The following is a 23,040-nucleotide window of genomic DNA, read 5'->3' as shown; positions in this document are numbered from 1 at the left end:
TCTTATGGTATTTTTCGTCTTTATCCCTTTATCCACATTTTTCTCTGAAATGGTGCGTGGCAGTTGAATCTGTATCTTTTCTGTGCAGACACTGCCTATCATTACTAATGTTCAGTGGAGACATGCACGTACACTGACAGCAAAATGCAGGGCTGATATCAAGCCGTGCAACATCTGCTGAATTCACATGGGGAAAGGGAATATGAAAACAAATACACAAGGGCACAGCTACTGAGATGGTAAATATTGTTTTTTCCATGCCACACCCAAACCAAAAATAGACAGAGAGGCCCTTAACAAAGCTCTATCCAGGTTCCTGACAGCTGACTGCTTGTTTTCCACTGAGTTATAAGTGAACAAGACTGCCAGCTTACTTCAAAAGCATGAATTAGCCTGAGACTTATGCTTCTTTTATGAGTAGAACAGAAGTAGAGGAGAAGAATAGCTCCATGGAAATTTGTAGCGTTAAAATCACACAAATGCAGTTGCTATTAACCTTGCACGCCACAGAGGAGTAAGAGTGAATAACACTTCTTTTTGAGGAAATAAACTGCCTGTAATGTGGTGGAGCAGCATGGTTTCACTGGCTGGGCAAGAGGAGCAGCAGGCAAGGGAGCCCAGGCTGGCTGTGGGCCTCAGCACCAGGACTGGGAGGTGCCCTGGCACAGTGGACCTGGGTTTTGGTGGGGTGTCCTTCTGCATGGCCCGGCTGTAGGAGGGAGCGCACAGCCCAGAAGGGAGAGGAGGAAATTTCTGGATGGCTGTGTCAGGGCATAGGTGGTGTTTTCTGCACCCGAGGCTGTTGCACAAAGCTCCGGTGCTCAATAAGGTAGATAAAGCTGGGCACTCCCAAATCTACTGCTGATAAAACAGTGTTTCAAAGGGGGAAGTGAATGTAAGAAATACATGCCAGTCAATAAATGCAGTCATTGCAATAAATTCAGTGGGTAGAGTATGTAGTCAGGGAAGGAACAGACCCACAGTTTTGAGGGGTCCTCAGGACTGTGGAAATGTGGCTCCATATGGCTCATTTGGGTCACTCCCTGCCTCTCCTGCCCCAAAGCTGCCATCAGACTTTGTATCAGGGTGTATCTTAAGAGGAGATTAATGCCAACCTGCTTGGGCAAAGTGCTTTAACATCCAGATGCACCTGTCCTGAGCATGGGAGATCGGATGTGACATAATCTATTTTGGTATGCTCTGGAGAGCTTCTGTCCAGCACAGGCAAACCCATACTGCTGCCATGCTGTTTGTGCTGGCAACAAGGTGCTGGGTAGTACCGGCACCACTTGCATCAGGTTATTTCTTTTTCTCCTGATCTCTGTCGGCAGTGTGAAGATTTGATGCTGTTCCCATTGGAGCCAGTGTGAAAAGTTCCCAGGTTGGACTTCACACTGAAAGGTTTTTCAGTCACTGGGTGTGTCTTATTCTTGAATGGGACACATTTGTCCTTGTTACTCAGTCCTTTCTGAAAAGCAGATTGCCTGTAATAGCAATGCATTGGACCTTGTTTGTATAAAATCATGCAATTAACTGCTCTTTAATGGAAATACACAAATATATTAAATAGTAGGGAAGTGATGCAAAGTTGGCCCAAGCCCAGCTGCTGGCATTCAAAAGAGTAAGCCCCAAGGAGAGGGCTTACTCCTCCTTGCTATCTTAAATGGAAAAGTAACTTCTGTGAATTAATAATTGAGTATTCAACCAGAAATATTTTTCTAACCAGAAAGCATCTATGGCTTTGCAGCAAACATCTGTGATTAAAGTGAAAAATAGAAATTAAATAAACTTTTTTAAAAATGGTAGACAGAAAAGAGTCACACAGACAAAGAAAACTTGTGCCTTTTTTTTTGTCCTGCTGTAAGTGATTAAATGTTTAGTTTCCAAGCAATGTATTCAGTTCTTAATAAAATTTTGAAGTTCTTCCATATGTCTAAGTGAAAGTGACTCATAGGAGAACTCACAGGAAAATTGTTGCCTTTTTTTCCCTTTTTACAGCAATCCCTTTTGACCTTTCTACTGAAACTCATTTATTTTGTCTGTTTTGATATAAAACTTTCAATAAGTAAAACTGCATTGTGTTTTATACCTATTCGTAGCAATACATGTTGCTTGCCAGCACTCTTCTGTAGCTTAGCAAAAATCAGTGATTTTCATGCACCATTGCTTGGGTGTGAAGTTTTGACATTGCTTCTCTGGCATGATCAGGTGGTAGATGAGGTGCTCCTGGTTAAGGAGCAGTGGGGATTTGGCCCCGTGCTCTGGTTAGCCCCGCCCTCTCCATCACGACTGTGTTTTGTGGAAGTCGTAGGCATACTCTGCTGACAGGTGACCATATATAATCCTCAGAAAAACAGGTCTGAAGGAGAAATTGTAACTTCCAAACAAATATTTATTGCCTGACTACATTTCATCATGCTTCAGTGGGTTGAGTCCCTGCCACCTCAAATCTTTTGTGAAACAGCATCAGTGGAAGATGTAGACAATGCTGAGGCCATATTTAACTGGATGCTGTGCAAACATAGCAAAAGACCATCCCTTCCTGCAAGACGTGAATAAAGGCTTTTCTTGGCTTTCATTCAGTAAAGTCTGAGAGCAAATATTTTAGAAGTTTGTTTCCTTGAGCTCAGGTACAAACAACAGGGCGGTTAGAGAAGGGCCTCAACACTCACAAATGTTTACCTTGCAGAGTGATCACTTTTAACCCGGCTTTTCAAGGAAGGAAGCCACAGTTCCCTTCACCTGAAGCTTTTGCTCTGTCTTCCCACTTGCCTAGAACTGTGCCAAAATCATCAGGTTGAGGATTTTTGATATAAGCCTTAAATCTGGTACAAGTTTCCTGAGATCTGCAAGCTTTTTGGAAGATCTGGATTGGCTTTTGACCAGTGCTAGTCTTAGCTCTGGTTCCAAACTTCTGGTAGCGTTTTCATTTTTACATTTTACATTTGCTTGACTTCTCCAAAATTCAAGAGAAAAGTTCTCCCTTAGGTTTCCAATTGTCTCAGTTTTCAGGAACTTCTTTTTTTGATTATGAGCAGGAAGTATTTGATTTGTGTGGCTTCCCTATGAAACAACACTACATTTGATTCTAAACTGATGTGACAAAGCAAGAGAATAGGTTGGTTTTTTTCATTGGAAAAAAAAGAAAAGCAGTACAAATTCCTTTACTAAATGTAAAATTGTGGGTACAAAAAACATCTGAACTACTAGTACTAGACAGCAAATATCTCGTTTGTATTCCTTTCTTTAGGAAAGGAGTGAAGGCTTCCCCTCATTCAATGGCCACCCTATCTTTCTGGTCACAGAGTAACAGTGTGCATTGTACCTTCCACCCTGCAGAGACACTCTGTGTAATGAACATTCAACAGATTTAACTACTGAGCTACTAAGAGCTGGTTTACCATGACACACCCAATTTGTACAAACATTTCTTAAAAGAGACTGGCCATGGCAGGCTCTCTTGGTGTTTCAGGTGCAACATTCCTCCTTGGTGAAAATCTGTGGTTGGCTGTATTTTGGGAGCTGGTGTGTTCCTCTCCCTCCCCTGAGATTTAAATGTAGTTTAGCAAATAAGCCCCTTATCTACAAGAGTTTCTAAATAGATTTCTGAAAGTGACATAAGTTCAGAGGTCAGTTATAGTAAATTCAGAAGAGTTCTTTAAAGTGTGGTGGCTTATTGCTACACTCCCACTGGCACAGTTGTGAGCGACTCTGTCGGGAGGTTGGTACAATTAGCCTGATAAGAAGACACTTGATGTCTCAGGCTGACCTAGGCTGATCATACTTGGGTCATGATCCTCCTCAGCATAATACCCTCTATTTTCAAGGTGGGCATTCTGAAACTGAATAACAATTTTTCGAAGTACCACTGGTAAACTTGTTCAGACTCAAATTTATTTTAAATACTGATAATGACAAAACTATTTTTTTTTCCAAAGAAAGTTAAGAGCTTACAGAAGCAAGTTGCTTCAGGTGTAATTATTCTCTACTTCTTTTGGTGTCTCCTAGCATTATGTGTGAAGAAGAAAAGAGATGTGTTTTATAGGATAAACTTCAAAAAAAATACAATCTGCCACCCATCCATTGCAGGAGCAAAACAATAAACACTGCTTGCTGCTTTTGTGCACTGGGAATCCTTAGGAAGTGCAAATCTTATGAAGCATTAGAGATTTTTTAGTAAATTTAGATTCTGTAGCTCTATAGAATGTACTCTTTAACCAAATTCCTATAAAGAGATTAAAATGCTGAGTATTTAGAACACTGTCTGAAAACAATTACAGTTAAAAGAAAAATCATAATGAGAAAAAGATCTTTGTAATGAAAATGCTAATGTTCTACACTGGAAAACTCCTTCAGCACTAGTTAAAAAAAAAAAAAAAAAAAAAGGACTCCTGCAATATTGCCAGCAATTGTTGGTTAAACTTTATCACTCCATGTGAAAACTGATATACTTTAATGCAATTTAAATTATTGATTTAAACAAACTGATTTTAACTGTCTTTCCTCTGAGTCCCTATTCTGTAATTCTTTTTCTCCTTTTATGGAGCACTAGTACTCCCCATCTGCCTTTCATTTGCTTTTGAAAGATTTTATTTTTAAATGTACCAAGTCCTAGGAGGGGAGATCAGAAATCATGTAAATACAGTGAGGAAGCCGAATCCATTAAAATACACTTTGATTTGAGTGACTAAAACAATGTGCAATTCATGATATAAGTAAAGTCAGAAGAGTTCTAAATCCCTTCATTTCAGACATCAAAGGCATATTAACTCCCCCTTTGCCCCAGATACTCCAACACAACCATTTCACTAACTAAGAAATCTTAAAAAAATATTACTTTTTAAATAGAGTTGGCTTAAAAAGGGTTTTGTTTGGATTTCCGCTGAGCCAACTGTACTTCTGATCGTAAAAACAATACTACTCTACAACAGGTGGAACAAATGAAAACAGATATTTTCAGGATAAAGCTCTTAGGGTATTTCGAAAGGTACAAAAGAATTAGAGTGCAAAATATGTCTTCTAAACAGTTTCTCTAGAAAGCACAATGTTACAAGTTTAAAGGAAGAACTTTTCCTACCTGCAGGTTTTGTGCGGATCAGGAAGTGTAGCTTTTTCTGATTACAATCTTCCATGGCTTAGCTTGGCTTCTGCATTTGAATGTTAAATATGTAAGAATGCCTTGTTTAGCTTGGGAGTTTGCATGACCTCTTAATGAGACACTGTAGTTAGTGTCATTGGGTATTAAGGCATCATGTGACTGTAGATGAAAATAAAATCCTTCAAAGTTTGCATTTAATACTTCCTAGAATCTGTAACCCTTTACCTGCAGGCTGAATAAAAACCTGATAGAGCTCACCCTTTTATGATCAGGCTTAAAAAAAGAAGTAGAAGAACACGTGCCAAATAATTCCTTTCCTCGGAGACAGTCACTTAGAACGACCACAACACAGTCCGAGCCCGTCAGTGTATTCACACTGTCATTTGCATATTCTTAAAATTGAATCTCCCCATATCACAAACAGTGCTGGAAGGATTTGGCAGAAAGTTCCTCTCTTACATGTTGCCTGGCAATGTTTATTCCCCACTGTTTTGGGTGATTCTCTATGGAGAAACTCAGCTCTAAAGTATATTTGCAGGCATCACGTCACATTTACCTGTGAAAGCTTCTGACTTTCCTGGAATCATTTTGATTTGGGTGTGGTGTTTCCAAAAGTGATACGGAACGTGTCCTACTGCCATAGCCCTGTTAAGAGAGTGTCCCCTGTGCAGGAGGAGAGATTTAACTTAAGCATGCATCTGGGTCAGGTGTGACCTTTAATATATATCGATGTACCTGGAAACTAAAAAAAACCTCCCGGAAAGAACGGGCACTCAGATTGCGTCACCTGACTGCCTGTGGCACAGCCGGGGGTGCTGAGCAGGGCTAACAGAGCCTTCTTGATAGTACTTTGGAAATGTTCAGCTAAATCCCTTTTTTTCTTTTTTTTTTTTTTTTTTAATGTGGTGTTAAGCCTCATGGAAGCACTTGTGTGTGTGCTATAGTGTATAGGTGTGCTGTTCTCACTCTAAATAATGCCGGATTTATGGTTGCCTCCCTGCTTTGCAGGGGTTGCATCCTTCCTTGCCTTCCCTGGAAGGATGGTGCTGGGTTCCTTTTTACTTTTCTCATGCAAACTATCCTCCTAAAATCCAGCTTCAGCATGGGCTGGGTTTGCCCTGTCATGCTTTCCCTCGTATCTGCTCTGAGCTGAAGCTGAGACTGTCAAACTCGTGCCAGCAGTGGGCTGGGGAAGGCAGGCAGGTCCCGTGCTTGGAAGCAGGGACTCAGATGTGCTGCCTGGCCCAGCTTCCTATTGCAGGATCCAGCACACATGGGGGGTGAAATGTTGGATTCCAGCAAAGAAATTAATAAAAACTGCTTTGGACATGGTTATTTTAAGTAGAGGGCTATGTCATAATGTAAAGACCAAGTGTCGTTTACAGGCTGTGAGCTGCAAAGCTCTGCAACAGCTCTTTGGCAATTTTTTTTTTTTTCTTTTTTTCTCCTGCAAACAATTAGTGTTAGCTGAAAATGGACTTCAACAGCCAAGAAATTTCTTAGTACAGAACCTTCACTAAACTCTCCAAAGGCTCTCTGGTCAGTAAGCGAAGAATTGTTACACTAACACATCCCCAGGTTGTGAGAGGAGGTGAGGGAGGCGGGAGATGCAGTTTGGGGCTACCTCTAGCAGCATGGAGTCTGATACTGCATGCAGCCCTGTGCACAGCCCGTGTTTGTACCCAGCTTACAGCCCTGCCAAGCCGGAGGTAACCCCCCAGCTCGGCCGTATTTTGCCTGTGGTATTTTGCCATTGCACTCGTGGCTGCTGAGCTGATGAGGTGGGCTAATAGGCTGAGAAATGTCCCAGTCGAAAAGCTGAGTTGTAAGCCAGGAGGCTACTGGGAGCAACTTCAGGGAGGCTGCTTCTCCTCTTCTCCTGATACTTGGTCTCCTTCTCAGAGTTTTACTCAGGTACTGTATTTTCTGTTGTTCCTCAGACTGTTCATTCTCATGATTTCTCAAACCCACACCAAGTATATCTGCAATAGTAAAGTTCTGCCCCAGCCCCTGCAATCCCAGGCGTGCTGTGCTCCTGAAAGCTAACGTCTTCTATGAATATGTACAAACTGCTGGGATCTTTTTGGGATGATTGCCTGACAGGTTTTCACAGATGTGTCCTGCAGGAAATGATCACTTGTCTCACCAATCCTTAGTCCTTGTTGAAAAACACGGGTGGGACAACATTTTTTTCAAAGCAAAAGTATTTGAGACATTCAGCCTGCAGAAATCCTCTTTTTCATTTAATCTCATTCTTGTATCTGTTTTGGCTGAAGTTTTATGGAGAATGTTCCTGCTGAGATATAAGGCTGCCTTGAAAAATTGCAGCCTAAAAGGTTAACTTTGTGACTTCATATACTATTGTCAATATGGTATTACAGTGGGATGTGCTGGACAATTTACTAACATACAATGGGATAACATAGACAAATGGCAGCAAACTACCCTGTTCTGCTTTCTTCTGTGCTACAACATGTCTGGATTTTTGCAGTTCTGTTTATTTCACTTTAAATATGCTGAATAGATCTATTTCAGTCTAGAAGCTTTCTCACACACACTAAAATGCACATGGAATCAGAGATTTATGGCAGAAAAGCAGGAAGATGATTTTATTTATACAGTATTGTGTGGTGAAAGCTCTGAGAGTGGGAATGTGTGAACAAAAATCCATTTTTGTATATTCACTGCCGAGGCTGGAGAGGAGACCGGTGAGCTGCCAAAAGGGCAGATGCCACAGGTGGAGAATGTATCAGGGCTGGGAACATGTCAGGGGCTTTGCTGAGGATGGAGGCATCACTCACCCTGGTAAGCAAGAGCTGCATAGGCCTGGGACAGTGGAGGCAGGGAGAATGGCTTGGTAGGGGCAGATTTTAACAGTCACTTTGGGAACCATCTGTGATTTTAAGAGCATGTTATGCTGGACTGCACGTGTTGGAAGAACATTCCCTCACACTCTTCCAGTTATTGACCTGGTTTTTGAGCGCATTGAGCTCTGCATAGCTTGTCCTTGATAGTGAGAGGCCCTTTTTCACAGAGGGGTGGTGGTCCAAGCTGCCCCTTCTGGAGAAGCACATGATAAAATAGCTCATCCTGCCTTGGGAAGGCTGGAAAGGCAAACCACAGGAGAAAATGTAGCTCACTACTCTTCTTGCACCTATGTGGTGACCCAGGAAGAGATATGAGTAATGTCCACAGCAGGGTACAAGAACTTGAAGTGGGTCATATTTATAGCATAAAGGCTTTAGAGGGATTCTTAGTAACAAATCCTTGGTAATGAAACCTATCAAAAAAAAATAATGTGTAAAATAGTAGTACGTCTTTGGTTTTATAATTAGGAGAAATAAAATTAGTCTGTCTTTTTGCAATAATAATAGTTATATTAAATCAGGTATTTTTTAAATCTTTAATCAACAAAATAAAACAATGCAGATAGTTGTTAATAGCCTAATAGTAGTGCTCCAAAGGACTGACTTTATGATGTATCATACAGACACACATATAGTTTTTGACAAAGGGCAAACTCTCAGGATTTTAAGCTGAAACAGTACCCTCTGCATATGAACACTATTTTAGCCATCAATATTTGCTTTAAATTCTCTTTGCAAGATGGTTAAAACTTCTGTTTCCACAGGCTTGAGGCTGCAGCATGGAGAAATCAGGGCTGGGGAGCCACTGAAACCTGAATGCCCCTGAATGCAGAGTTTTCTGGGCTACATGTTAACTCACATTCTGATGTTATCTGATAATAACGTGAAAAAAGAGTCGAATGGCCACAGGCCGTTTGAAATGAAGTCATGGACCATGCATTCCCCAGCTGTGGTACAAAGGAAATGACAGATAAAAATATTTTTCCTAGCTGACCTCCGGCTTACCTTTGTCTGCCAAAGAATTTCCGGCTAATTCCGCGTTAAAGCTTTCTTGCAGCTAGGGTCTATTCCTAGAGTCTTCTGTGTCAGAAAACATGGACTATGACTGAGCCTGTTTATTGATGCACTTTATCTAAAAAACAGATGAAAGCTTTGTACTAAACATGCAAGTAGTGCTCCTTAACAGAAAATAAATTGTTCTGTTCCAATGTAAGGATAGAACAGCACTTGGCATTTGGATGGCTCATTATTGGAGAAACTACTTAGTCTCCATACCTGTGGATAGATGTACTTGGGGACAGATTTGTGAGGGGCTATGGAGCACTCACTCTTGCAGTAGCAAGTATTTGGACATTGAGCAGCCTAATGCCATTCAGAAGCCTGTGCCTCCCTCTTCGGCTCCATGTGAGGAATCTGACCCTTGAGAAATTGATACAGAAAGCTGGAAAGCTAAATGAGATAGGTTAGGCACATGGTGTGATTCTTGGGGATGTCCGGTGAGGCACTAAGAGTTGGACTTGATGGTCCTTTGTGGGTCCCTTCCAACTCAGTGCATTCTGTGGTTCTATTATTATTCTATACTTCATTACCACCCAAAGTTAGCCACTCTCTTGGCAGATAGGAGATGTACTTTACTTCTCCAAGATAATGAAAGAACTAACTTTCCAATATTACACAGGTTATGCACAAGGAGTTCAAGGCTGAAATGTGTGAGTTATGAACTGCATTTGAAAGAAGGTGGAAGTTGGTTTACCTTCAGGACAGGATCCTGGGAGCCATGGTTCCCACAGGTCCATAGCTCCACAGATCTGAAGAAAAGTGGGATTTCAGGTGCTCCTCTCTGTTCTGTGCTTTGTCCTGGGTAGTTTACACAAGCCTTCATGACTTGCATACCAGCAGTGTGCATTCTAGTCCTAAACACCACCTAAGCATGGTGTTTTTTTGGCAAATCTCACCGGGTTTTTTGAATGCATGACCTAGTCAAGTGAAAGGGGAAAATACTGAAATTCTTCCTTATGAATATAGCCCTCAGAAATTATTTAAATACAGGCCAAAGGGAGCTGTGAAGGCCTTGTGTCCCTCTGCCAGAGTGAAATTTCCCTGAAACTAAGAGACACATACAAGTCTGCTTCCATAGTTTATTAGTACAAACAATGCATACACAAGACTGTATATTGTTTGAAGACTGCAATAGATTTCTAATTTAACAACTCTGTAACAAAATTTAACTAAATTTGACATTTATGAAAATATAAATCTCTGATTGGGTAGGTTTTCCCAACGATATAAAGTTTACATAAAAACATTCAATATGATCTATTAGTTGCAAACAAGTTAGGAAAAATCATTCAAGTCACTTAACATACTATATTGGCTTTTACACTGAACACACTACATTAAATTCTAGCTTTGCATTCATTTCTTGGAAATCTGTGACAGGGGTTCTAATTTTAAAAATAAAATTATTCTGCTTAAATAATTTGAAAATATTTCCACAAATGTTCCATCTTTAGGATATGTAAGGAGGGGAAAATTTCCTTATCCTTTCAGGTGCTGTCCAGTATATGTTAACTTGGGAGAATGTAAATTTTTTTACAGCACTCGTCATTATTTCACAATTTCTCCCTTGAAACTGGTAAAACTGTACAAAAGGCTCAAAACAGTTCTAAAGCAGAAAGTGAAGCTTGTACATATGTGGAAGTAAGAAAAACCCATTACAAACTGGACCAGTAAAGGATCTTTGAACAGCCTTTATGTTTAGTGGAAGATTTCACCACATATACTAAGAGTCCCAGAGTGTTTGGTCATTTGATCTGTATTTATCATGGGAAAGACCAAAAACAACAATAAGGCAAATGTTATAAGGATTAATACATGGCAGGTCTGAAAACTATTAAGGTTACCTTAGGGACATAGGAGATACTTTAGACTCTCTTACAACATAAAAGATAGCAACCTTTTAACATAAAGAAATTAATGTGTTTAACTGGTAATCTGCAACGCTCTCTGTCTTTGAAAAAATTTCATTACAACCTGACTAATACACACTATGAAGACAAAAAATTTCCCCAAACCAAAAATAAAACCCCAATCCCTATACTCCTTTTACAACCTAGGATTTTTATCATTTTATCACAACACAGAAATCTGAAATGCCTGCATGCAGTTAAAAAAAAAAAAAAAAAGCTTTCAGTCCATTCATTAAGGTGAAACAAATACTTGTTGCCTCACATGGTGACATGTTTGCAGCTGACTGGCACCTACTCCATTCAACCCAAAGATTAATCCCAATTAAAAGGAAAAATAAAAGTAAGTATTTTTAAAATGATGATGGAATGTATCAAGTGTTCCAGGTTGGCAGGTGACATCTTGTCATTGCACCATCAAGCAGAAAAACGGATTTTTGCAAGTGATTATAAAGCCAACTGTTAGCTGTAGACCCATCTAGGTGACGTGGAATATAAAACAGTGGTCTGACTCTTCTCACCAATCATGTAGAGGTTTAGTTCTAGTTAAAACAGTCTGTCAAACCCAGATGTGATCACCTGACTTCTGTAATAGCATAACAATTTTGATAGTATTGCTAGAAATTTTTAATCAAGGCCCTGGTGAAATTCTGGACTGAACCTTGTATTCCGAAATGAAAAAAAACCCTGCAGCCCATTTATATTTACTTTTATGTTTACCTAAGTGTAAGACAGAAAAAACCCAGCTGGTCTGCCCTCTGCTGTTTCTATCTGTCTTCCAAGAAACACACTGATTTTTACATGAATTCAGAAAACATACCTATGCAAGTATACTAATCAGATAAGCTCATTCAGATGATTACTCAATTGTCAGAGGTAAAACTGTGTCCTCTGCAATCTATGGCTGAGCACACTTTCTCATAGCAATAGTTGTGTTTTTTGGTTGGTGTTGCTTCACTCACCTCAGGCTCTATAACTGTTATGGGGCTATCCCTTGCAAATACTTCTGTCGATTCCCTCCAAATGCAGTCTGCAGCTGCTTTGAAGCTATAATTGTGACATTTTGGCCTAATCACTTGTGTAGTGTTGTTGAAAATCTGACGGCTGTTTGAAGTAGCAATTTTGATTTTCAGTGCAGCATCAACTCTATCCACTACAGTGTAAGTACCTATACTTCCATCATCAAATCCAATAATAATGTTTAAATGTCTCTGTGAGAGTGTAAGAAAAGTGGGAGTTTTATAAAGAGAACAGGCACCGATGTTTTTGCCATCCGCCAGCCTCATTACAATTAAGCTGGAGACCGCACCATTGTCATCATCTTCCTCACCACGACAACAAATGTACACAAGGTAGCGGCCATCACGAGACAGCCTCTGCCGCCAGATGACACCCGGGGCGTGAAGCACACGAAGTTTGCCACTGTATAAATCAAGCACATTGATGTTCTCATCACCACGTGTTATAATTCCCAGCTTCCCATTTGGAGATATTTCAAAATCTTCCAATTTTTTCAAGAAATTGGTAGGCAATTGTACACGCCTGCAGATGACTTCTTCTGTTAAGCTCCAGATATTCACGGTTTCAGTAGATGTTATAAATACTATAATATCTGGGCAGTCTGGTATCAACTTAATATCCACAATGCTTGCACCATCATCACAGCAAAACTTCTTCGTTATACTGCCTGTCCAGAGACTCACAGCCAACACTTTGTTCTTTGCCATTCCGACTACGAATGTATTTGCAGTTGTTATAAATGCATTCTGTAAAGCAACTAAAATATTGCAAACTCTGTGTCCTGTGGCCAGTCGCCAAACTCTGGATGCATTTTGCTCACAGAGAGAGACTACAAATTGATCATTATGAGTAATCATTAGTTCTGAGATTTTTTGTCCATTAATGCGGAAGATATTTTCACCACTAACAGTGTGCCATACATACTGGCTGCATTTGTCATCTGATGTAACCATTATCTCTCCAGAAGAGGTCAGCACGCAGTTTTCAACAATACCTTCATGCTTGAACACAGCTTCAATGAATCCAGTGCTGAAGTTCCACTTATGGACAGAATCTGATCCATCCAATGTGTATATTAATTCACCTCTGGCTGGCAACACCAACCTTTGGATAGGCTTGCCAGATTTGTCGATATTGGACATAGCAGTTATGATGTCTATATCCCAAATAGAAAGGACACCACTGGTGGATAAGGATAGCAGCATATTATGATGATTTGATTTAATTAGCCTGACTATAGTTCCTGAGATTTCCTGTAGGCTTGCCATACACTGTCCAGTATCTCTTCTCCAAACAAAAATGGCTGAGGTATTTTCCATTGAAGCAATTATACAGTTGCTATTTTTGGACAACACGGCAGATATAAAGCGCTCATTGTGTTTAGCTCTAAACTTTTCAGCCACCTTCCACACACGAGTGTCAAGAAGTTCAATGCTGAGAGCCTTACAAATTAAAATTGCACTTTGGTCTTCAGAAAGCTCTATGCTGACAACTTCACTGTCTTCCCTTCTGCAGTCAAAGTCATCTGTAAGCTGGGGATTTGCAATATCCTCCATATTCCAAACAGAGAGGCTACCCTCATTGTCCACCATCACCATTTCTTGGGCTGTGTCCAGAATGAGAAGGAATTTCACAAACCCACTTGAAAATTCAGAGGTCACAGTGGCCACCTTCTCTCCGCTGCCCAAGTGAAAAATGGTTGCAGTGTTTAAATACTGTCCACAGAATGCATAAACTCCATCTGGAGAACACTGCACACAGGTCACTTCATACCAGCAGTGGAAGTGATAGAGAGGCCAGCCATAAAGCAGATCTATTACTGTAACATCTTTGCTGGCCTCCAGCCAAGCAAGTGCATGGTTGACTGATAATGTAAATCCATTTATAAAAGTGGAGCCCCCCCCAATTCCACAATGTTTTGATCCCTTAATTTCCACCTCAGACAGAAGACAGGAATTTATGTTATCATATATCAAAAGAGTGTTGTTTGTTGTAGCCACTACAAGATACTTTTCATCACTAGTGAGCTTCATCCCTAAGATAACGGATGGAGCTGTTGTAATTTGCCTTAATAACTGGCGGGTCTCTACATCCCAAGTGCTAATGGAGCCATTTTCTAAAGCAGCAATAATTGTGCTGGGATTAAATGTAGGCAAAATCTCTGTGACATGCATGCAGCTGGATGACAATGGCAGGCGCTCAGGGCTGTAAGTCACATCCATGGAAGAATGCAAAGGGACGATAGAGCAGTACTTGGGTCCGTCCTTGTCACATTCTAGGAGGAGATGTCGGAGTTTGGGTAATGAACTTACTACTGGGAGAAGCCTCTGCTGCAATTCAGCAGAGAGTGAACCTGGGTATTTTACTACTTTGAACTTTATACTGCGGAGGGTACTGGCCAGAAATTTCAGCTCCTTTTCTTGAGAGTAGCTGTAAGCCAGTTCTATGTCAGAAAGTGCTTTATCAAACTGCCCTATTCTAATCATGGTGTACAGCCAGCTGAAGTTCATAATGACTCCATACAGAAGATCGTCAGTTCTTCCACATCTTGTCAAGTGATGAATAAGCTCCGTCATTTTTCTGTGATTGATAAAAAAGATATCAGGTTCTAATGGATTGCACTGAAAGACCCATGGCTGATCTGGTGCCTGCCTGTCAAAAGCAGTCTGATCCATGCAATGCTTTTCATCCTCGTTCAGGCCTCTACTGTCATGGTCAGGATAACCACTCAGATATTGGTCATTGCTGTGAAAAGGTTTTCTTCGTCCACCTGACCAAACACCAAGGAAATACTCTGCCATGACTGTGTGCATTTCACGCAAGTCTTCTTCGTTGTGCAGGTACAATTTCTGGGCAATTAGTTGCAAGTGCCTATTTGCCCAAAGAAGCAGTGTTACATTTTTCACCTGTCGCTCTATTAAGTATCCTTGTAAGCCCTCCTTAAGCCTTGCAATATAAATATATGGAATTCTCAATGGATTACTCTCTCTGACACTCTCATTCAGTTCATGCATAACACTGTTGTCAAGGGCTAAAATATCTTCCAGTTCCATTTCACTCAGGCCAGATTTGGACATAGTAATGTAGCCAAGTGCTCTTGACAATAATCTTGATCCACACTTGTTTTCCAGTGACCAAAACAACTGCTCTATGCTTTCATGGACAGTGACACAGAGGGAAGACTCATCCACATCCTTGTGCGATCTCCAGTTCCTGACCTCTCTGAAGGTTAAGTTCACAAACATAGGCAGTGTGCACTTGGAGAATGCCTCATTGACATAGATTTGTTGCCCTGATGTTACTTTTCTTTTAACTCGCAGCAGCTGATGTTTCAGTACTTGACTACACATCTTTCTGTCCCTTGCAGTCAATTCAATATAGTTGCTTTCTTCATGAATAAGGCACCTCAGTTTTTGCAAGATCCCATGCTTGTTTGGCAGTGTTGACAAAATTATCCGTACTGAGCGGGGAAGGTGAATGGGGAGCCACCAGAGCTTCCTACCATCATCACTATCTGTCAACTGTTCTAGGGCATCAAATATTATAACCAGTGGCCTGTGAAATGAAGACTCATTCAAGAGATTTATGAACAAGTCCCGAAGGTCATGAATCTTTTTTGGGTAACTTTGTACGAGGCAACGGTAGTTGACTGCTAGTTGTTCACAAATGCTCTGAAGTATATTCTTCAGATCTGTACTTGTTTCAGTGGATCCCAAAAATCTTATAACTACCACAGGGTCAGAATCTGGTCCCATCTCTTCTTGCAACCAGGAATAGGCCTAGAATATAGAGCATAATTTAGTTTATATCTCAGTGAAGCACAGTAACAGAGTTTATAAATAGTCATAGCTTATATATAAAGAAACATTTTAAAATATTACTAGTTGAATAAAAATGCTTTCACTGGCAGAGTTCAAGGTGAGTTGATTTATGTGCACTGAATGAAATCCATATCATATATCGTCTTTGTTTAGCATAGGTATTATCTCAAAACACTGAGACTCAGATCCACAAAAAGGCTTACATCAAAGGGGACATGACTCGAATGTAGTCCCTGAATCCCAGGGTATGCTTTGCAAAATATGTGTCACTTCAGTAAGCAGGTAGAGTGTCTTATAAATAAACCTCCTTAGACACTATGCAATGTCATCCTTGGTCAACCTACCACCAGAACGTGTTTAACATGGATTCCTATCTGGATAAAAATGAACATCACTAGAGGACAGGAATCAGAATACAGATTGCCCTTAAGCAGCTGGTTACCTTAAACCCTGGCCCACAGAACTACACTCTGCCTTGGTGTATCTGTCTTTTGCTCTAAAACACTGCCACAAGGAAGAAAAAGTATCTGTCTTTTGGTTAGATCACTCTAAGCACATGAAGAATGTGGTTTTGAATCTTTTCTGTCTATGGAGGGTGACACAGTTCTTTTACTTGCCATATCTTTTCACCACACTTTATGTTATTACAGTATTTTAAAAGAAAAGCATAAACAGAGTCTCTAGGTTGACTGATGTACTCAGATCTGAAACAAGATCTTTATTGGCAAATCCCAGTTTCATATACACAACTAATGTGACTCTATAGGAAGAAGATATATTGTAAACAATATTGTTCCCTTCTCCATTTTTTCCTGTCTGATATGGCTGTTTCCCAGCCCACTATGCTAAATTCTCTGACCACCCTGCAGGGAACTCAAAGTTGTGACTCCCAGCTGAAGAATTAGGCTTAGAGATGCCAGCTTGGTCTTTTTCTGCATCTGGTCCCCCCTTGCACAAAGTATTTCATTCATTTCCCTGTAGTAATCAGCTCAGTGACTTAAACAGCATATGTCAGATAAATAAGTACAGGTATTTTTGCAGATTATTTCAGATAGATTTGTAGCAAGTGTATTAGACTAATTCTGGAATAATTTCTGATGAGAATATAAAATGGCATGACTTGGAAAGAAATGCTGCATTTGTGTTTAAGACTAAAGCCAGCACATGATTTTTAAAAGGTTGCGGATTCACAGGACCTCAGTGGAACAAGAGGGAGAGATCATTCTACAATATACATTGTTAATTCAAGATATGCTGATTCTTATTAGGCTTCTAAGAGCTCTGTTAACCTTTTTTTTTGTTTTGGATAAGTACATGATACAGGTATGTTATTTTTGAAAAGTAACTATTTTTCTGCATATTTGTACAATTATATGCCGAATATACCTTTTATTATTTTTATTTTATATATTGAGGACTGATATCCAGTCTGTTGACAAAAGGAAGAATGAAAACAAAGATGGCCTTTATACACAGTAATACTCCCATCATAACATTATTATGTAAGGTATTTATTTACCTTCTTTGCTGCTTCAGCTAATAGAAGAGTCTTCCCTGTGCATGGTCCTCCATATATGATAAGAGGGTTAATGTGTCCTATTTTGCTAGGTAAAACATACTTGTGAACTATGTTTAATGCCTCACATCTATATTCATAAAAAGTGGAGTAGGTTTTACACAGCGATGAGTGTTGAAGAACTTCATCATACAGTGTGTCTGTCTCCGTGTCAAAATTCTGCTGCACTGTAGCTTGGATTATATCAATCATGTCTTCATAGAACTGTTTACCAAGACCTTCAATGTAATGGTTCTCCACTTCCCGGGAGTAGCCCAGTTTCATGTCACAGTGAGTGACGGATGTGTACACTCTCAGATTGGACGATGCGACAATGGTAGGGATGAATTCGTCCCTGAGCTTGATCAGTTTCTCATGGGCTTCAGGATCTCGCAGAAACTTCCCTGCTGTATGTACCACATCCATGTATTTTCCCATCTCTGGAATTTTAACGAAGCGCTCAATGTTGGCAATTTTCCGAATGTAGCAAACACACTTCTTTAGGAAAGCTGGTGTTTGTTTACCCAAAGCAAAATCAAGTTCATCTTCAATAGCTGGGGATGAAAAGAACACAGAGTCTCTGTTAACTTTTCTTTATAAACATGCCCTACCCCCAACAGGCAGACTCTTAAATGATTGCATCTGTTCTTTGTAGAAAACAGAAAAAATGGAAAATTTGCTGGGTGCTTTTCTATGGGTTTTAGTCTCAAGCAAGCATAACAAACCTTTTTTTTCCCCCTCTTTAATTATATGAGAAATGCCAACAGAAATATATTTTCATGTTTGTGGAAAGGTTGACAGAAAAGACAATACAGAGATAACAGAGAAATTGTTAGTGTGAACTTTACCAGAGGAAAGATATCTCTTTGCTTGGCTATGTTTCATTTTTCCTTTCTCATACAGCAATTTCACAGCAGTCTTAAAAATCTTCTTAATCTCTTCTGATATGTCTTGCCATTTGTTCTCATTCACAGAGTTTGAAGAAGATTCCATCTTTTAAAAATATTCACAGTTAAACAGTAGGTATAATACACACCTCTACAACTTCAGAAAGTAACAGTCTAATATTCAAGGTCAAAAATAACATAGTAACAGAGAAAGACAAACGCTGAAAAAAATTAATAAGGGTTAAACTTTTTATACTGAAGATGATCATAATGTATTCCATTTTAGAATTTTAAGAGTTAGCTACTTGGAGTATTTTGTGAATTCCTGTGTAGGCAGCTAATGCAATATTTTTCAAGAATAAGACCAATAATACCTTTATAGAAAGAGAGTTTTGAGAACCAAGCCTGAAATAATGATAATAAAGCCACAGTATACTGCTAAAATTATCACTCCTTTAATGAGAAGTAAAAATGTTAAGAATTTAAACTTGAATCTCAAAACTGAAAATGAGGTTCCAGGTAACTGTAATTAAGCACCTTATATTAGCTACCATATTTTAAAAATACAAGATTATATGTGACATTACTTCATTCATTGCTATAGTAACAGTAATCTTACTGTCATCAGAGAGGAACTCTAATATAAATTTTCTAATCCTTTCAGATGGTATCTTGCAAATGCAGTGATGGATGTTTCTCTAAGGCAGTTGGGTTTTACTTACTACAGATGAAATCTCTATGAGGTCTCCAGTTTTCCTGGAGGGTGTAACAGGAAAAAGAACAACCTCCAGGACAAGCTCCCTAGCAACTCTTCCTTGACATATTAACAGCTGTGTATATTTTATTACTTTCTGTAAGTTTATGAGGTGTAAGTCTGTGTTATATCTTTAAGTTATATTACATCTATGCCACACTTTTAAGTTACAGGTTTGTGTTATGAACATCTTTTTACTTAGTCCTGTGTATCAGTAGTTTGAAGAAAGGTATAAAAGATTAGTAAAAGCCCCCAAACCAATAATACAGTATGCGTTCACAAGGAAGTGAAAACTTGTTTAAGGACTTCATTTTTTGTACACTAAAATCTGTCTTTTGTTATATTGGATGTGTAGGAGGGTAGAATTGAGCCCTGATAAATATATACAGGTTTTGTTGTCATCAATTAAAGGCAAATGCCTGTTTTAAAAATAATAATTAACAGCGTTTGAAAATCTTATAATACAGTTAATAAGTTAAAAGTATGACATCTAACTCAAGACAGTGCTAAGCACTTGTTAGAGAGTTTTCTTCTATGGGGATAGAAGGGAAAATGTGTAATTCTTTTGCAAGTCCTGTTCATTGAAATCTAACAAAAGCACAATACTAAGTAGGAGAACCTGGGCTTTCCCTGTTACAACATCAGAGAAGGAAAGGGAAATTTGTACAACTGTCTCACTAGCCCCAATAGGTTATGTAAGATGACAGTCCACTTCCTCTAGCTGTTATAAGAGAGAACATCAATGCAGCAGTCACGTTCCTTGGTATTTTGTGGCTGCTGCCTTCACCATGTATGGGAAAGGAGCGTCGCAGCAGCAGCTGCTCAGGTGGGGACAGCACTGTGGAAGCCAACTCAGAGACAGCAGGAAGTGCCTGGCCTTGGGGACTGCCTGGCACTAACTGCCAGAGAAGAATTTTGTTGAGGAGGTGACTATGACTTACCGTGTTCTGGTAGTTCTTCAGCATTTCAGATTTTGGTCTGAGGTAATATGCTGGCGGCACTGCATTCTCATCCCTGCAGTACCACTCTTCTAAAATCCTTGTCTCTAGCTTGGCCTCTATAGCAGCATCCAGGATCATTTCAAATTCTGCCGATTCAACTTCCCCTGGTATCCGTATGTTCCCATACTTCTCCCCCAGTAGGCCCTATGTATTTACAGGAAAATAGGGGTTAAATTTTTCTTTTTCATTATGCAAGAAAAAAAGCCTCCTCAGGGTCTGGATTTCATAAAAACAAGTCTAATAGTAGTTTAATGACTTGGAAATTACTAGGAAAGGAAACAAATACTGTGTGAGATGAATTACTGTAAAGGCTACTGTATCAAACTGTGTCTTACTATGATGACCTGGTGAAATTTCAAGTAGATGTATTGTCTTTCATATTAACTGGCAATAAAAATACAAAGGTTATCAAAAGAAGTAATTAAAAAATATCAAACATACTTAGCACAGTGTTACTCATGTACTACTGAGTTCCATTAATCACAGGTAGAGAGTGATCTCACATGAAAAAGCAAATGTCAAAATACTTTTCTGTGGACTAAGGAGAAGTATGCATCTCTGGATTCTTTACCTCTTGCCTTTATTCTTATAAAAGCTTGTGTTCTGTTTGATGAAAATTCACATGATGTTATGCACAGCTCATATTGCTGCTATTAAAGATGTGGCTTATACCAGCAATACTAAGGATCCGTGTTGCAGAAACACGAGCTGCTTTGCTGTTTTACATTCCTTTGTTGTCTTTGCCCCGATAGCTGTTCATTGAATGAACAGTGGGGCAAGAAAAGACCAAATACTAAGTAGAAATGGATCAAACTCCATTTTAGTACTTAAATGCGTATCTTTTGTATAAAGATAAAGGTTTGTGGAAGTCAGCTTTTAAACTGTGGCATGGTATTGTGGTTATGGTACTCTAAATACTCTTTTTTGAATTTATTTTTTTCAAATTTGTGATCATCAGATCAATTCCGCATTAAATACTTGGTCCACAGAAGTCTGTGAGAATTCTTAATTTAAAATGGGATTTTTTGAAAATTCTATCCTAATTTTAAATGTATTCAGTAAAGATCTTCAGTTAATGAGAAGCAGTACTTCATGCAGAGAGGAACCAACAGTATCAGCATTTTGATTTGCACCAGAAAGATCTCTTAGTAAAGTAACGCTAATGCAAATACAGTAGTACGCTAAAGATGTAAATGACCTTGTTTGTAAATAATAATATCTAAATATTCATTATTTTAAACCACTTATTATAATGAGAAGCTGTTTTAAACTCTGCCAGCTGAAGATCAGCCTGAAAATCAATAATTGATGATGATGATGAAGCCTGTCTCACTGATTATAAAAGCATGAAGCCGCAAACCACTTTTCTGAACCCAGTTGTGCTCACAGAAGGCATTTCAGTGGCTTACCATGCCAGATGCTGCAGCCTCAGAGCACAAACATCAGAGCAGTGCATGAACATTGCCTAACCTCTTTCAGGGAAAACCTCCTCAATTAGCTCAGACCACACTTCTCATCATGTAAGCTAACCTGGCTGAGTTTTGCCTGGAGCAGAGTAGGAAGAACTCACATGAACTACCAAGCTGGCTTTGATGGCAAGAAGTTGGCATCCTTCAACAGAGGAGCAGTGACAAAGAGCTGGTGGGCAGGAACAAGTCAATGTCTGTCCACTGCTTAGGAGAAGTGAAGGAATGTAGGAATTGTGATAGCTCATATAGCCGGGTTCCAGTTTCTGACAAGTCACAGCCCTGGAGTCCTTCAAAAAGCTTCTCCATTAGAGAAGGATTAGGGGAAAGTTGGGTTTGCCTGACTGCCCATTCAGATCCCCCAGCAGCTTGATTCAAGGAGTCAAGAGATTGCAGCAAATCTCTCAGTAACTAGAATTATATAATAATTTTAATGAAATGAAATTATCCAGTATATATAATGTGAATTTATTTTTTCTGTGTGATCATCCTAACTAGCAGCTTCCCTCATAGAGAGAGCTATGTCACTTCACATAATTAGATAGCTGGGGAAAATTTTGAAGCTTTTACTGTTCTGATCTATTCATAGAGCCCTATAATTTTGGAATTCTGAAGCTGCAGAGGTTAAACAAAATATAATATTATTTTCCTTCTTCATTCAAGTGAGGTTAATAACTCATATTATGATGAAAGCCTTTTCATGTTCATGTTGATGTAGAATTCTCATAAATTTTCTCTCAGAGGAGCTTTTACCTTACATAGAAACTGAGAGTTCACTAGGCTATACTTTTTCTGAATTTAAATCCAGTGTATTCAATAGGCAGTTGCTTGAGCAAAGATCAATAGCTAGGGCCTTCATTAACAATACTAAAATGTCAACATTAATAGGTCCGATTTTAATGTAATGCATTTAATCAACTAAATTTGTTTTAGAATTATTCTGTGTACTTTTCTGCTTTTCTGGGATGGTTTGTGCTGTTCTCTCTCCACTGTGCTACAGGTAAATAACAATCGGTAGTACTTTAAAATTAAAAGACAGATTATTTCTTTCATCTCTCACTGCAAAAGACATTATGTAAATAATCTCGTATTAGGGATCATCCTCCTGACTACTTGAGCAAAACACAATAAAAAGGAACTTTGATATGATCCAGCAAATCCTAAATATTGTGCTGAGCAGGTCTACCATTTAGAGTAGGGCAATCTGAGGCACTGGACTGATAGAAGTCAGCTGAGGTATTAGTACCTGACTCTATGCAGCCACCTGAAGAATATTTTGCTAGAAAAATTTATGCGGTAGAAAAAGTCTTCATGTAGTCACTCCTGTGCTTTCTGATAACTTCAGACTAGCCTCAGTGTACAGCCTAGTTTTACTGGCCCTTTAACTGAGGCATTGAAACACAACTCCTTTTCATTTTTCTGGAGAGGATTAAAGTAACTGACACTGTTTTTCTAAAGGACTGCAGTATCACACCCCAGGCTGGAAGCAGGAGGCATGCTGAGTAAGTGCAGCTGTTTTCCACTGAGAAACTGATGCTTGAATGCTGGGTTACACCACATAAACACATCAGGTTCCTGGGGAACAGTCCTCTAGATGCATTGCAT

The 23,040-nt window shown here is 39.4% G+C and overlaps 2 protein-coding genes across 5 annotated transcripts in view; both read right to left on the bottom strand.

The window, feature by feature from the left end:
- CUNH4orf19 (chromosome unknown C4orf19 homolog) overlaps positions 1-5,394 on the bottom strand; it is a 44,304-nt gene extending 38,910 nt beyond the window's left edge. For all 3 annotated transcript variants that reach the window (XM_027888567.1, XM_027888568.1, XM_027888569.1), the window contains exon 1: positions 5,078-5,394. The gene's annotated coding sequence lies outside the window, so the exon portion shown is untranslated. The remainder of the gene's footprint in view (positions 1-5,077) is intronic.
- Positions 5,395-10,091: 4,697 nt separating this feature from the next.
- Positions 10,092-23,040, bottom strand: part of NWD2 (NACHT and WD repeat domain containing 2) — a 53,170-nt gene continuing 40,221 nt past the window's right edge. Inside the window, exons 1-5 of one of the 2 annotated variants that reach the window (XM_027888543.1) lie at positions 21,500-21,876; positions 19,910-20,113; positions 18,176-18,320; positions 17,292-17,881; positions 10,092-15,730 (exon numbers count right to left, since the gene is read on the bottom strand). In XM_027888543.1, coding sequence (XP_027744344.1) covers positions 11,795-15,730; positions 17,292-17,881; positions 18,176-18,320; positions 19,910-20,047 — 4,809 coding nt within the window. In that variant the 5' untranslated portion in view covers positions 20,048-20,113; positions 21,500-21,876 and the 3' untranslated portion in view covers positions 10,092-11,794. Of the gene's footprint in view, positions 15,731-17,291; positions 17,882-18,175; positions 18,321-19,909; positions 20,114-21,499; positions 21,877-23,040 lie in introns of those variants that run through there. The other variant, XM_027888542.1, reaches the window with a different exon arrangement.

Source organism: Empidonax traillii, unplaced genomic scaffold, assembly GCF_003031625.1.
Source record: "Empidonax traillii isolate 1590-97213 ecotype Southwest subspecies unplaced genomic scaffold, ASM303162v1 scaffold240:size1935192, whole genome shotgun sequence".
NCBI lineage: Eukaryota > Metazoa > Chordata > Aves > Passeriformes > Tyrannidae > Empidonax > Empidonax traillii.
The sequence above is the reverse complement of the archived record's forward strand: the minus strand, read 5'-3'. Positions and strand labels throughout refer to the sequence as shown.